The 14,314-nt window shown below is 39.8% G+C and overlaps 1 protein-coding gene across 2 annotated transcripts in view; it reads right to left on the bottom strand.

Moving 5' to 3' along the window:
• Window positions 1-14,314, bottom strand: part of slit3 (slit homolog 3 (Drosophila)) — a 233,164-nt gene that overhangs the window by 23,637 nt on the left and 195,213 nt on the right. For both annotated transcript variants that reach the window (XM_086222095.1, XM_086222094.1), the window contains 9 exons: window positions 13,816-13,948; window positions 11,712-11,780; window positions 11,394-11,465; window positions 9,369-9,440; window positions 5,701-5,772; window positions 5,523-5,605; window positions 5,140-5,220; window positions 4,341-4,465; window positions 1,756-1,853 (listed from right to left, as the gene is read on the bottom strand). In XM_086222095.1, the coding sequence (XP_086078221.1) occupies window positions 1,756-1,853; window positions 4,341-4,465; window positions 5,140-5,220; window positions 5,523-5,605; window positions 5,701-5,772; window positions 9,369-9,440; window positions 11,394-11,465; window positions 11,712-11,780; window positions 13,816-13,948 (805 nt within the window). The remainder of the gene's footprint in view (window positions 1-1,755; window positions 1,854-4,340; window positions 4,466-5,139; window positions 5,221-5,522; window positions 5,606-5,700; window positions 5,773-9,368; window positions 9,441-11,393; window positions 11,466-11,711; window positions 11,781-13,815; window positions 13,949-14,314) is intronic.

Raw genomic sequence — 14,314 nt, forward strand, 5'->3', positions numbered from 1 at the left:
TGATTACTTTGGTGTGCAGCTTTCTACCAGAGTTATAATTTATCTTTCTGCACTTCATCCAAAATGATTTGGACAGTCTCGCTTTAGTTTCATGGTCTAAATATGACCAGTCGTGTGATTATCTGGGACAGAGAAATACGGAATTTGATTTTTTGGTTCATGGCCACGTCAAATCAAGTCAGATTTATTTATACAGCAGGTTTCATACAACAGGTGCAGACTCAATGTGCTTCATGTCCAAGGAACATGAGATAAAATAAATTGAAATTAATGGATTGTGTGAAGGATTGAATACAGGCTGCAGAAGCAAAAACACATTTCTAATCCAAGACCTGCTATTTTTAATTCCTGGATCACACAACAACTGCCACTGAATGACTGGCAGCAGCATGGCAGGGAAGCCAGGAGTCAAGCCCACTGATTATTTTGGGCAGCTCCAATGTCTGAATGTGTGAAACTGTATGAATGCAAAGGAGAGAGTAGTTGGAAAGTGGTGAAAGTGTATGGTAAACTTTTCCACTAAGAACACAGATGAATGAGGAGGTCAAGTACATACTGGATCATGGGAATGGGCTTAATGCCATGCATCAGCTTTTAACAATGAATGGTAATCATGACGTTGTTACGGATGCTGCATTTTCCGGCAAATAATTTTTTGGAACTTTTTATGTATCAAACTTTTTATTCAACAATTATTCAATCATAGAAATATATCTTGCTGCATTTTGTTAAAATTTGTCTGAAGAATACCAATAAAAGCAGACACATGGTTAACTTTTAGCATTAACTTTGTGTGTTGGGCCCCCTTCACAAAACAAGGACTAGTAGGGCCAGGTGATGTGACTTCCAATCAAAACCAGGATGTTAACAAACTTTTACCTTACATCAGTTGTGATTAATAAACAGGGATCTATCTCATAGGACTGAAAAGGTACTGTACAGTACTGCAATTCAAAACTATAAAAAGGGAAAGTCTTGATCTCAATGGGCAAGAATCTTGACAGTTTCTAAATATCAGTTTTGGTACAGTTGCCCAGCCTTGCTGTGGCCAAAATCCCATTCTCAAATGTGATTAATCTCAATCTTTATCACTATTCAATCAATTGCCCAGCCGTATGTGGGAGTAATTCACAACGGTTTCAACTTCTCAACAGTTCTTGTAACAAATGGGAAAGTAGCACTGTGCTTAAAACAAAAACAGAGAACCGTTGTGAAAATTAAGAAACCATTGGACTCGGATGTGGATGATGGCATATATTCAAAACAGTTTGAGTGGTTGGGAAGAAAGCACAAGGATTTAATGAGAAGCGCACACACACACACACACACACACACACACACACACACACACACACACCAGGGAAACAAAATTTAAGGTCAAACTAAGTTGTTATCTCCAGTAATGCATTGTTCAGTGAGCCAAGACTGTACCCTCCTGTATTGCTACTTCTAGAGGTAAAGTTAATTTTCCCGTCAGATGAGAACACAGGCCATGGGTTTTAAAAACGTCTCCACAAATAGAGAGGTGTCTCCACAAATAGAGAGGTGTCTCCACAAATAGAGAGGTTTTAGTTGGCAGAAGAAGCATGGGGATTTGATCTGTAGCCTGAATTGATTCTCAAAGGACGAAACCAAAATGACTATTTCAGACTGTTTCAATCCTATGGTATAAAAACACACGTGTTAACATTCAGACAGACATACTACAATGCAAACACATGTTACATACGTTAGGAGAATGCATCACGTATGTACCTGAAGTGGTCTTCGTGGTCAGGCTGAAGATGGCAGGTTCCTCCATTCGAGCAGGGGAAACTAATGCAGGCATTGATGGGTATTTCACAGTTCTGACCCTGCAGGAGATAAGAGGAGAGGAGAAGACCAAGAGGTTAGTGCATGAATATCGAGCAACTATTTTTCTTCTACAGACAATTTCAACGTTCTCTCAGGGACAGATAACAACGAGAGACTGAGAGCTGACCCCACCTACAGCAGGCAAGGTCTGGCTGGCCGGCTACCCAATCTATCTACAATGAACTTGCTAATGTAGTGCTAGCATTTTACAGTTTGAAAATGTTAATAAAGAAACAGCAACGTAAGTTTAAGGTAATGAAATATATGATGATCATCATGCAACAAAATTTAATTAAAAAAAAAAGATCTCTTAACGTGCTAGCTCCCTGCAGGTGTTAGCTAGGGCTGCAGCAGGATCTGCCACCTCATTAGCAGACTAAACACATCCAGGGTGTGTTTCTGTGGTATCAGTGTATTTGTGTGTGTGTGTGTGTGTGTGTGTGTGTGTGTGTGTGTGTGCGCGCGTGGGTTGGCTGAGTTTGTTTCATCTATAGTGGGGACAATATGTATTTAATTGAAGGAATGTGAGAATCTTTTATCGTGAAAACAACACCGTAATCAGAAGCTGATGTGACCATGAGTAGATGACGATGGGGCTTCAGGCTATGCGGTGACTCAGTGAATGGACGCCAGGTTCCCTGGCTCACTGCTTAGAGATTTGTAACTTAGCGAGTCATCAGAGCAGACACTTTTTTTTCATAAAGAGAGGATTTTCTATTTGACATGGACATTTGCTGCAAGCTGCTTGTAGAGTTAAATTAAACAGACTTGCAGGAATGATACAAAATATATTAACATCTTAGGCTGAGTGACTATACTTAACATCCTAAAAAGAGAACTGGATATCAAGTCTACATGATAAAATTATCAATTTGCTCATAATTATTTTTGACAGCTCTTGTTCCTGGTTAGTAGTGCCTGTATAAAACTTTACAACAAATTAGGCTGCACACTGTTCAGACTTAGGACCATTTACAGTATTTGTTTGCAGCTGAAATCATCCCCCAGTTTTCCGTTTAGAAAACTGCATTGAAAGAAAATACTCGGCTGTGAAATCGAGGGTTTAATGACTTGCTATTGGGTAGTACATACAATAACAAGCTTGAAAATATAAGTTTATTCACCTCGGGCTCTCTAACAATGAGCTCGGACTACTGTTGTTTCTATCTTGTACACAAACACACAATTACCAACCACCACACGAGTACAAGCACGATACAGCCTACTGCCTCGATTCTTCTAACAGCACACCTTTTCACAGGAAAAAAACAACAACTGCTTTTATTTGTTACTGTATCATGTATTGGAGTCCTGCGCATAAACACACAAACCCTTTCCACATCGAACCCTATGGCTGTAGTTTTAATTTCAGATCATTAAACCTTGGGCAACGAACACACCCACTTCCTCTGATCAAAGCTGAGAGGAGGACATTTATTCTTGTTTTAATCATTGTCCCAGCGGATACAGAAAGAAAAAAAAAAAATCACACATACATACACAAACTCCCCGTTTCCCAGTCTGTGACCTTGCCAAGCAATGTATTAATGAAAGGCGAGACCGAGGCTTTGTCTTCCTGTAACAACCCAAAAGTTATATGTGCATACATGACACAATAAGTGTGTTTTTGCATCTCTGTGTATTACACAGACACAACAGGCAAACTGTGCTCTCAAAAAATTCCACTCACACTCCACCAATGTAAATTTCCTCTTCAGTTAAAAGAATATACAAGATTCTAGACAATTAATGCACCCCTTGTCTTTTAATCCGTCAGCATCTCTGGTGCATTCATCATTTCTTTACTGATGAACATGCAGCTACATTATGCATGCATGGCCACCGTTAATATTTCTAGTAAATCTGCTTATAGCATTAGCTTATGCAGCATCCGTCCTATTTGCACACATACAGCAAATTCCTTGAGTCAGGAAAAGGTAAATGATAGATTCACAGGCCGTTTCCAGCAGGCTTTAGAATTTAGGCGTACACAGAACCAAACAGCTAAACACGAGCCGATCATCTTAACTAAGATTAACCACAGAGCGATGAGCTAATCTTTCATTTTTATGGCACTGTCGTTACAAGTGGAGTTTAGTTCAAGTTGACACATCTAGGTACCCACCCAGCTATCAGGGACTATTCCCACAGTACTGGCATTATTCAGCACAATGTTTTAATCTTAGATTTAAAGAACATTCAAGGGATATTAAATCAAACTAAAACAACATGTTTGGAAAGTTATCTTATTTTTAGGAAGAACACTTTGAGAAGAAAGTGACTCATTCCTGCTGAAAGCGTTATCAGAACACTGCATATGATATTCTTAGAACAAAAAAACATTTTTTGCTACAGTCGCTTACAAGAGGTTAAGGCAGCAAAGTACAAATTGGTACTTGTTCAATCCCACTGTAATATCTTACTGATAACTTTGGAAAAAAAAGACTCAACTATGATCAAACCCCAGCAGATTATCTATAAATTACCTTAAATCCAAATGGACAGGTGCAGTGGTAGGATCCAGTGGCATCAGACACGCATGTGCCATTATTTTGACAGGGTGATGCCAGGCAGGGGGCACACTTTGACATGAGACTGATATCTACAGGACCTGTAGCAGACACAGGATAAAGGAAAGAAAAGATTAAAAGAGAAGTGTGGGATTAGAGAAAGAGTGGGGTGGATAAGAGCCATGAAGATGAAAAACCTGAAAGGTCTCTCGTTGACTTCTTTTAACATATGCATTCATAGAACAGTAAAACAGAGCCGTAAATGTGACTCGCATTATAGGTTCACGGCGGTGAAACAAGAGGAAAAGAAGGAAGAGATCAGTGAGGAGAGGGATGATGTTTGCTGTACCTCTTAACCTCAATGAGAGTTTGCTCCTGCACCTTGAGCTGTGCTGCACAATTGTCAAGGCACAACAAACGATGCCCTTGTGTGATATACTTCCACTCTGTGTGCGACCTACTTGTCGGTAGGTGTCACTTCTTTCTGTGTCTTTTCTCCTCAGCTCTGATAGCAGAGGATCCCTGAGGCAGGTGATGGCAGAGGTCAGATGCTCCTGCTCCTCAGCTCTGTATCAGTGGAACACCACTCATGGCGTGGGGGATGCTTTGGTGCTAGGGATTGGTGTTCTACTATCTATTCTATACTTGCAGTCTGTCTGTGTGAATCCACCATTAATGCAAGAGCAACACCACTGACCCATACGTTCAGGAAGAAATTAAGTAACAGAGAGAAAAAAGAAAGAAAGAAAGAAAGAAAGAAAGAGGAGTCTTTCACCTTTACACTGAAATCTGTTGAGTGGTGTGGTGAGCAGAAGCCTGTCAGCCATGTCAGGAGGTCCAGTACAACGAGCGATGCCTGTTAACGAAAAACTTAACTCACACACAGCAAAATTGGCCACCTCCCAACCAACACAGCTAAGACATCGATGTTTGGTTCAGTTTAAGTTGAGCCATCAGTCACAAGAATTCAATTTATGTTGCTATTTATATGAACATGGGAAATTTAAAGCCTGTAGGTATTTTGTCAGTTCAACATTGAACAGCCAACGCTTCGACTAAAATTGCAAACCTACACCCTATCGAGTCCAATGGCTTTCTGACTTCATATTGATTTAAACAAAATATCAGTTTCTGACAGCCCAGTCGCAGGATTATTACCAGGCTCTTTGAAGCCTGCCTTCACCCACTGGGAGAGCCACCGTAGGTCACAGTTACAGTACAAGGGGTTGGCACCAAGAGCCCTAGATACACAAACACACAAAATTAAAAGCATTACTGTTGGGTTAAAAAAAAAATAAAAAAATTATCCACTACAGTAACATGATGCGGCACTTACAGGTGGGATAAAGAAGTGAGGTGGTTGAAAGCTCCCTCTGGGATAGTTGAAAGGTCGTTGCCATGGAGAGTCCTGGAGAAGAGTAAAAGTGTAAACACAATATTGACCTTGATACAGATTCCAGAAGCTACTTTTCACTGAATTTTTAGTGTATTATTAGAATTTAGTGTCTAGACCATGTTCTAGACAGAATAATGCAATTTCTGTAAAAAGCATTCATGTCACAATCTGGCACTGGATTCTGTTACGAATAGTAGTGGAATTACCACTGATTTGTATGGTACTTCTGTAAAAAGTCTGCTCTCTTGCTTTTAACTAATATTGAAATCAGATTATTGATTTTGGATCAAAGTCTTCAAATCAACATGTGTATCATACTTATAAATAATTCAAAAACTAATAACCAAACTAACCAAGTGCTTCATATGAGAGGAAAATTAAACTGAATGCTACCTCATTCAGCAAACTATACCAGTTTTACCCTGACTAGTTACGTGGTAAATTATTTAAATTATTGGTAGTTCCAGCTGCAGACACAACATCATCTCCTTCTATAATGGAAAATATATAAAATATTTATAAAAGAATACCACAAAATAAGCAGAAAGCTTATTTTCATTGTTGGGCAATAAAGTTTGTCCCGGTCTCTGAAGGGAATATAAACTGTCTAAGATTGTGTGTGTGTGTGTGTGTGTGTGTGTCACTGGCTTCAGGCTGTGATGTGTCTCAGAGTGAACGTGTGCATTTTTGTTTTGCCTCTTTGGATTGCTGTGCACGTGTGTGCGTGTGTGTGTGTGTACGTTCTTTGTGTCTCGCCTGCTGGGTATAAGTTCACATTCTATTAGAGCACAGGGATGTAGCAGGGGACAGCTTTCAAACCATTGGAAAAGTGTGTGTGTGTGCATAATTCAGTGTGTGCACATTGTGGAAACAAGTACGTGTGTATATTTATGTTCTTAGAAGTTTCTGTGTGTTTCGTGTCTGAGGAAAACTTAACATGTTGGTGTTTGTGTGCTTTGTGTGTACTGGTCTAATAGCCCCTGCACAAGGCTGGCCCAGAGAGGGTTGTGGGTAATAAGGAAGTGACAGTGATGACTACCTGGCAACCAGTTGCTATGCGGGGGCAGAAAAGGAGCAGTCCCCACGGCAACATCAAGTAAAATGAAAGGAAGAGAGGAGGGAAGAATAAAAAAAAAAAAGCAATCTCTAAACTTCTGCAAGGTGAAAGCTTTGAAAGAGATCCAGTCAATACTAGAAAACAACGCTGACATCTCAGAGGGAGAAACACCGACTTTCTGTCTGAACAAACAATAGTAGCCAACGCGGAACGTCTACAGAGAATTCAAGATTTAACATTATTTCATACTGTCAAACATTATTTGTAATAAAATGCTAAAATATATCAAGACACTTTTATGCATTACCAGACATTAGTACGATTAGCATTAAAATCAGGATCTTCCAGTGTGCTACACCAGGCAGAGCAGCCATCTTTACTTACTTTTCTTAGGTTACTGATTCAATCCCTGACTCTTCAAGAGATTATTTCACGGTAAATCTCGAGAAAGACACTGAGCTCCTCACCTCTCTTAACAGATTCAACACACAACTGTAGAATCCGTGCTTGGGTTCATGTTAGGTGTCTGGTTCCATGTGGGTAAACTGTCCATGTGGATTGCAAAAGAGACGTAAATGCAATCTCTTTATCTAACGAGGATTAAAAGATTCCATGTCATTCAACACCAAATTTCAATACCCAACGGGAAAATCTCCAAGTTGCGGTTTATTTTTTAATGTTGTAAAACTGTTTTAAATGGAAATATGCCAATGTACTGCAACATAAAACTTAAGAGTTGAAACTGACAAATTACATTATTTTTATGTTGTGTAACTGTTTTGAGTTAGTGAAAATTCCAAAGAGATTAAAAGTAAAACCAATGATTTTTTATTTAACATCTAATAGGATTACAATTTGTTCAAATCGATTAGAAACAGTATCAAATAAAGGCTTGTTCTAGAACTGGTATCAAAATCAAGGTAATCAGTAAAAGTTAGGTTTTTTTCGTTAGGATGTTCAAATGTAGAAACAATAATTTAGCTTTTCATTGAATCTGCATGAATATATAAAGTGTGACAGTCATAGAAATGGTCTCTCAAATCAAAATCCAGTCTTATGCCTAAAATTGTTAATCAGACTGTAAACAATAAACAGGAAACCATAGAGGACGTCCTGGTCTGGTCTGACATTGCTACACCAAAAGCTCCTTAAGTTTGGTTGTTGCACAACAAGGCTGATGGATTCCAGCAGCTCTTATTTTCTCCTGATGAGCAGGTTGGCACCGTGTATGGCGTGTGTGTGTGTGTGTGTGTGTGTGGGGGGGGGGGGGATGAGTGAACAAAAGTTAAGTTTGGGAAGTCCCTTGGAATTGAATGTGAATGTAGAAAAGGTGCTATACAAGTGCAGCACATTAGCCTCTGGAGCAGCTCTGTAAACCTCTCCATCTTTCTAAAGTTGGAATTGGGAATAACATATTTACACAGTGACTGGCCAGAAGTGTGCAGATGAAAACACAAATCAATTTAAGCTCCAATTCTGTCACTTGTGATTCGTGTGAATGAGTCCAACACCATTTAAACATTACTGTGTCAGCTCTCCCTGATGGCAGGCTCATTGAGTTCTGTTTAAACAGCTATAACTAGTGTTGGCTTTGGATGCGCTTGAACTGCACGTTGTTAAAGCTTGTTGGTCCTGAGCGTAACCCACCCTTAGTCTCAAAACTGCAGTGGTGCAACTTGTGCGAGGTATTACCATCTTAAAAAAAAATATTTTCGACAATTTTATTCTCTTAAATAAAGTGAAAGAGAATGAAATGGAAGTGTTCTCTCAGCAACGCTGGGGATCTTGGGCATATCAAAACAAATAGCATACTTGCAATCCATGCATGCAGATCCTTAAGGCTTCCATAATTGATTTGCAATTTGCAAGTAATAATCCCTTGTGAAACAATGTGCTTTCACAAAATCAAAGTCTGCGTACCACGAAGAGCAGTTTTCTTGTTTCTATATGTTTCTTTGTGATTTATCCCTTAAGATAACAGGCTCACTCAATCTGAAGATGCCATCGGTTATTATTCAAAATGCAATCCATATAAAAAATGACAATTAAAACTGTCAATGAGAGACAAAGGAGCAAGTGCACATACAGTCTAGTGTGTGAGACAGAAATATACTTGTGCACATTGTGCGTGTATTTGGGTTTGTGAGACAGAGGGTGGACAACCAGATGGATGACTGAGAGAAACAGAGGCTGAAGGTCGATTCATCAAACACAACACTGGGCGGACAGACCGGGAGAGAGGGAGAAATGGAGGACAGGATGGATGGAGAATAGCGAGAGACAGAGTAGTGGGACATAAGGGAAAACAGGCACCAGGGCATGCAGATAGAGAGGCAGTATTAAAGTGGAGATGAGAGTTGTCACTTTTATCTCTTTAAGTATCCTGAGACAACAAATGATTGGGTGGCGGTGAGTCATTTTGTGGCTGGGTCTAAGCATGGCACTTGGCATGTCACCAGAGGAGTGATTAAACTTTGATTTAGCTCAGAACTATAACTAGCAAAGGGGAGTGTTGAATATTGCATCCCCTGCAGCACAGCTTGATACTCACAGCAGACGAAGTGACTTGAGCCCGTCGAAGGCATGAACCGGGATACAGCGAATCTGGTTATAGCTCAGGATGCTGTTGGGCAGAGGACAGAGAGACGGTTACAGGACTTAGCTAGGCAAAATGGACCGCAGACACAAAAAAGAAAAGGTAAATATGAAATTTATTACACGTGTTATCCAAATTCAAAAATTGGCAGAAAAAAATGCAAATTTATGTGCATTTCTATCCACTGCTGTTGGAGTTATTTTCATTAGACAAACAAAGTTACTCTCGCATTTCTCCTCCAGCGCTCAGAGAAATGCTGTTTCATTTCTCAATTCATTTAATGCATACTAAAGCCACTACATAATGCATGTTTGTCCCCCCCTTCTGGAATTGGGAGTAAATACACTAATGGGGGGGGGGGGGGGGTTTGACGAAGTGCTCAAACCAAAAGAACGCTGAATTATTTCTGAAAATTGTGAACTGTAGTTTTAAAGCTCCGACTAAATCTTTTAAATTCACCACTTGCACACTTGACTTAAGTCACCCCTCAGCTGAGAATAAAATCTCCGCGTGCCTGGTTACTTAAACGATTGCTTCATCCAAACTTAATCTGAAAAGGTGAAACACCTTCAAGAATATTAAATCAGGTCTTTAATAAAAGAAATTTAGGATTTTTTTCCCCTTGAAATTGCAGCGACTGTTGCTGGTTCTGACTCATTATTTAGCGCTCACATTATTATTTTTTTGGATGTACTAATTTCTAAAGTCCTCACATCCCCAAATACATAAAAATCAAAGTAGAAGCTCAGAGAAGATACAGAGACAAAGAATAATAATAAGTTGATTTATAACCTGCAACAGCTTTAATTTCAACAAGAGGGAATTACCAAGGTGGCAGAATTTCAAGTTCAAAGAAAAACACTGCTGGATTTAAAAAAAAAAAAAATTGCCAGAGGCAAAACTGAGGTGTTTGAATGTCATTTCTACTCTTTTTAACTACTAATGAACAAAAATGTTAATTTGTGCAACAAATGAAAGGGAAAGAGACAGCCACGTGAGAAGAATTCAGCCCCTCAAATTTGATAAATTCGGTCCTTTGTTCTCAGCCAAGGAAGATCTTGTTTCGATACGCTTGTTTGTCTTTCAGCAGGATTACACCAAACCTACCAGGCCAATTTAAGGGAGGAGTGGAGGGGCAGGCCAAGGAAAAGCCCCTTCTATTTTTGGCATAACTTTGCATGGAGCCCAATACTGATAATGCAGTAAACGCTGAAGTTACATATGCTGATATGATAATTTAGCCTTGAGCAGCAATTCTTGGTTGACAATGCTCTAAAATTAAGTAATGACAATCATTTCTGATTATCAAGAGGGCCGAAAGAGTCTCACGGGAAAGAGGAAAACAAACAAACAAACAAACAAACAAACAAACAAACAAACAAACACCTGACATACTTTCATCTTTCTCTTTACCAGAACCTATGAACAAGACATTTATATCATAGTAGGTTCCAGTGAAGGGGTGGCATGGCTCAGAGGTAGAGTGGCCATCTAGCAACTGAAGGGTTGCTGGTTTGATCCTCGCTTCCACCGGTGATAATGTCAAAGTATCCTTGAGCAAGCTATTGAGCCCCTAATAGCTACTGCGAAAGACTGGCAACCTGTCCAGGGTGAACCCTGCCTCTTCCCCAGTGTTAGCTGGGATAGGCTCCAGGCCCCCCACCCATGACCCTTAAAGTATAAGCGGTATAAAAAATGGATGGATGGATGGATGTTCCAGCAAGGTTATCTGGGGGCTAACTCTAGTCGTCTGTGGTTTCACTGGGCAGCTCCCAGACAAAAATCCAGTCCAACTGCATGAAATAGGACCCAGTGTGCTTCAGGGTCAATGTTCCCTGGACACACAGAATCCGGTAAGTTGATATAAAATCCATGTACCGGTAATATGCGAGAAAGGCTAAAAGCAAAAAAAAAAAAAAAGATCCTGACAAACCATATGTGTGTGTGCATGCATGCATGGGTGTGGCCATGGCAACTTACAGCGTTGCTAGTTGAGTCATGTTGCTGAAGGTATATGGAGCCAGTGTGCTGATGCTGTTGTTGCTCAGGTCACTGCGGATGCAAACAAACCAGTATATTCACACAGATATTTCACACTTTTTTTAAACTTTTTTTTGTTGTTCCCTCTATGTTTCATTGTATGTTGTCAATGTTTCTTCTATAAGAATAAAAATAACAACAAAAAGTAAAAAAAAAAAAAGACATTTCACACTTGTTGGGCTTATGCACAAGGATTTAGTATGTTTGTGTGTGCGTGTGCGTGTGTGTGTATGTGTATTCTGCATAAGCTATACATACACAAGTGACAGTTGCTTTAGGGCTGCCAGCTCCCTGGGCACAGAAGTCAGCATATTACCCTCCAGGTAACTGCAAACAAAAGGTGAGTAGTATATGTAATATACTGTATATTCATCCACAAACACAGACCTACGGTGTAAGAAAATACCACACAGAACACAAAAGTTGCTTTTGCAGTTTCTGTCACATGAAAAGCACAGGAAGGCAGTTGGAATATAATCTGTTAAAGGCATTTTTCTTGCTTTTACTGGATTGTAGAGAGACAATGACGTTTGGAGATACCGTCCAGACATGGATGCAAAAGGTTATAAAAAATGTCTCAGCGGAAAATGAATACTGCTTTTTGCCATCTCAGTCTTTTACACTCCTGCAGAGACAGGGCTCTTGAAAAGTGGTACATACTCTGCTTGAAAATCGGCCAATGATAATGTCTCTAAATTCACCGGACATCTCAACAAGATGGGATATGGGGTTGGTGGGAATCTGCTCCATTGCAGATGATATCAGTTCATGAAATGGACATTAACATTCTATTATGGCTACTATTAGAATGTTTTAGACAGGGTATGATCCACTTATGAGAAGCCCAGAGGGTGCATATCCTGCATAATTGTCATTGGTAAAAGGTCTCTTTGCTACGTTCATGACCACTACCATTCAATTCCCTTCCGAAACAAAGCAGGGAAATAATTTTATTATAATTTTATGATGTGTGAACGCTATTTTGAAGTCTTGGTATGTTTAGGCGTGAAAACAAAAATTAATTGGTCAGATGTCCTCAGAAGTTCTCTTTTTCTCTGTTAAAATTAATATGGCCACTAGAGGGCATCTGTCATTTAAACTAAAGCATTAAAATAAAGAAAATGGGGCCTGACTACACAAATCTTTACCCCAATTATTGCTGATAATAAACATTCAAGGGCTGATAATGTCCACATCATATAGATAAAACATATACGTGTTCCCATCAGTCCGAACATTCAATTTACTGTGCGTGTTTGTGGGGAACACAGTAACGTAAACTCACACAAACACACACATTTTGTGATCCATAGCTTTCCCTCTGTCTCTCAGGTCATAAGTAGGTCATGTGGACAGTATGATGGAGAGTCGTCTTCAGGCTGATCGATACCTAATCACTGTTGTAGACCTGGTAAGAGCAGACCTATTTCATAACTCAGGAGTTTGTAAAGTTGTATGCTTTGGTGTGTGTGTGTGTGTGTGTGTGTGTGTGTGTGTGAGTGAGTGAGCGCGCGCACGTCATAATTCACCTTCAATATTTTTGGTAATGCTTTTTTCAACATCTCCTAATATTGATTAACACTGCTTTACAGTTGTTCTATTCTACATCAATTCAATTACGAACATGATAGACCTTTCATTTATTGATATTTTTCTTCTTTACGATGACTCCTCATCGCTCTGAATGAATGTTTTTTTTGTTTTCTTCAATTTGATCTTTTTTGTAACAACTCGAAAGAAGATTACTGTATCTCACTGGTAAGTGTTTGGAAAAATCATCATTGCTCTGGAAAAGCTTTGACACATAAAAAGTTCACCTTGGCTTCTCTATTAGTATCCTTGGCACTGTAACATTAAAAACCTTGAATATATATATATTTTTTATAAAGCAATTTTAAAAATATTTCTTTAGAAAAATAAGCTGACACATTCAATCTGACAGATTCTGGAATCCCTGGAACTGTTCTGACAGGTTTTCCTTCAGCTGGCAATACTGTATTAGACAGAGTTTGACAGCATGTTGTAGGTGGACTTAAACATCCTCAGAACAAACATGATTGATTACAAGAAAATGCAAACATGCACCTGCACCCGTAGCGCTCTCTGCCATCCAATCACACACAGAAATAATGTGCATTTGAATGTCTGCACTTGTGAACGACATCAGCGGCCAACTCCTGCGTCAATATTGCACTGCAGCAATGTGTGAGAATGAGTGAACTTGTTGGGGACCAAATGTGCATGTGAATATGTGCGGGCATGTTCATCAGCTGCATGTTTGGATATTAAAGTAAAAAGTGCACGTGTTTTTTTGCATGCATCTGTGTGTATGTGTGTGTATCTTTGTGCGTGTGTGACTCACAGCTCAGTGGTGTCCTTGGGAATGCCCTTGGGCAGAGAGTGCAGCCCTCTGTTGCTGCATCGCACCACGCTGTCTGAGCACGTGCAGACATCAGGGCAACCAGACGCAGGAAGACAACCATTATCCTCTGCACCTGAGGAGAGATGAACGAGGGAGGGACATTAAAGAAACGCAGAGAAAGACGCAGTAGTAGGATGAAGAGAAGAGAAATAAGAAGAATAAAGAGAGCAACAGAGGAAAGAAGAGGAGAAGGGACAGACAGACAGTGAGAGGTAGTAAATTGAGTAAGAGAGAATGATTACTGTAAGAGTGGTGCTTCAGTTCTCCTCAACGCTGCACTCTGCACTTTTAAAGAGCACTTAATGATCCACATCAAGTGACCAGAGGCTGCTAAAATCATCCGTGTGCTTCAACATCTGGCTTGGGATGTTTTGGTGGATTGCAGTGATATTAAAACCCCTTAGATGACTCAGTGAACAGATGCTGACAGGATGGCTCA

This window comes from Aulostomus chinensis, chromosome 13 (genome assembly GCF_037954235.1).
Source record: "Aulostomus chinensis isolate RoL2024-O1b breed Wild chromosome 13, RoL_Achi_v1.0, whole genome shotgun sequence".
Lineage (NCBI taxonomy): Eukaryota > Metazoa > Chordata > Actinopteri > Syngnathiformes > Aulostomidae > Aulostomus > Aulostomus chinensis.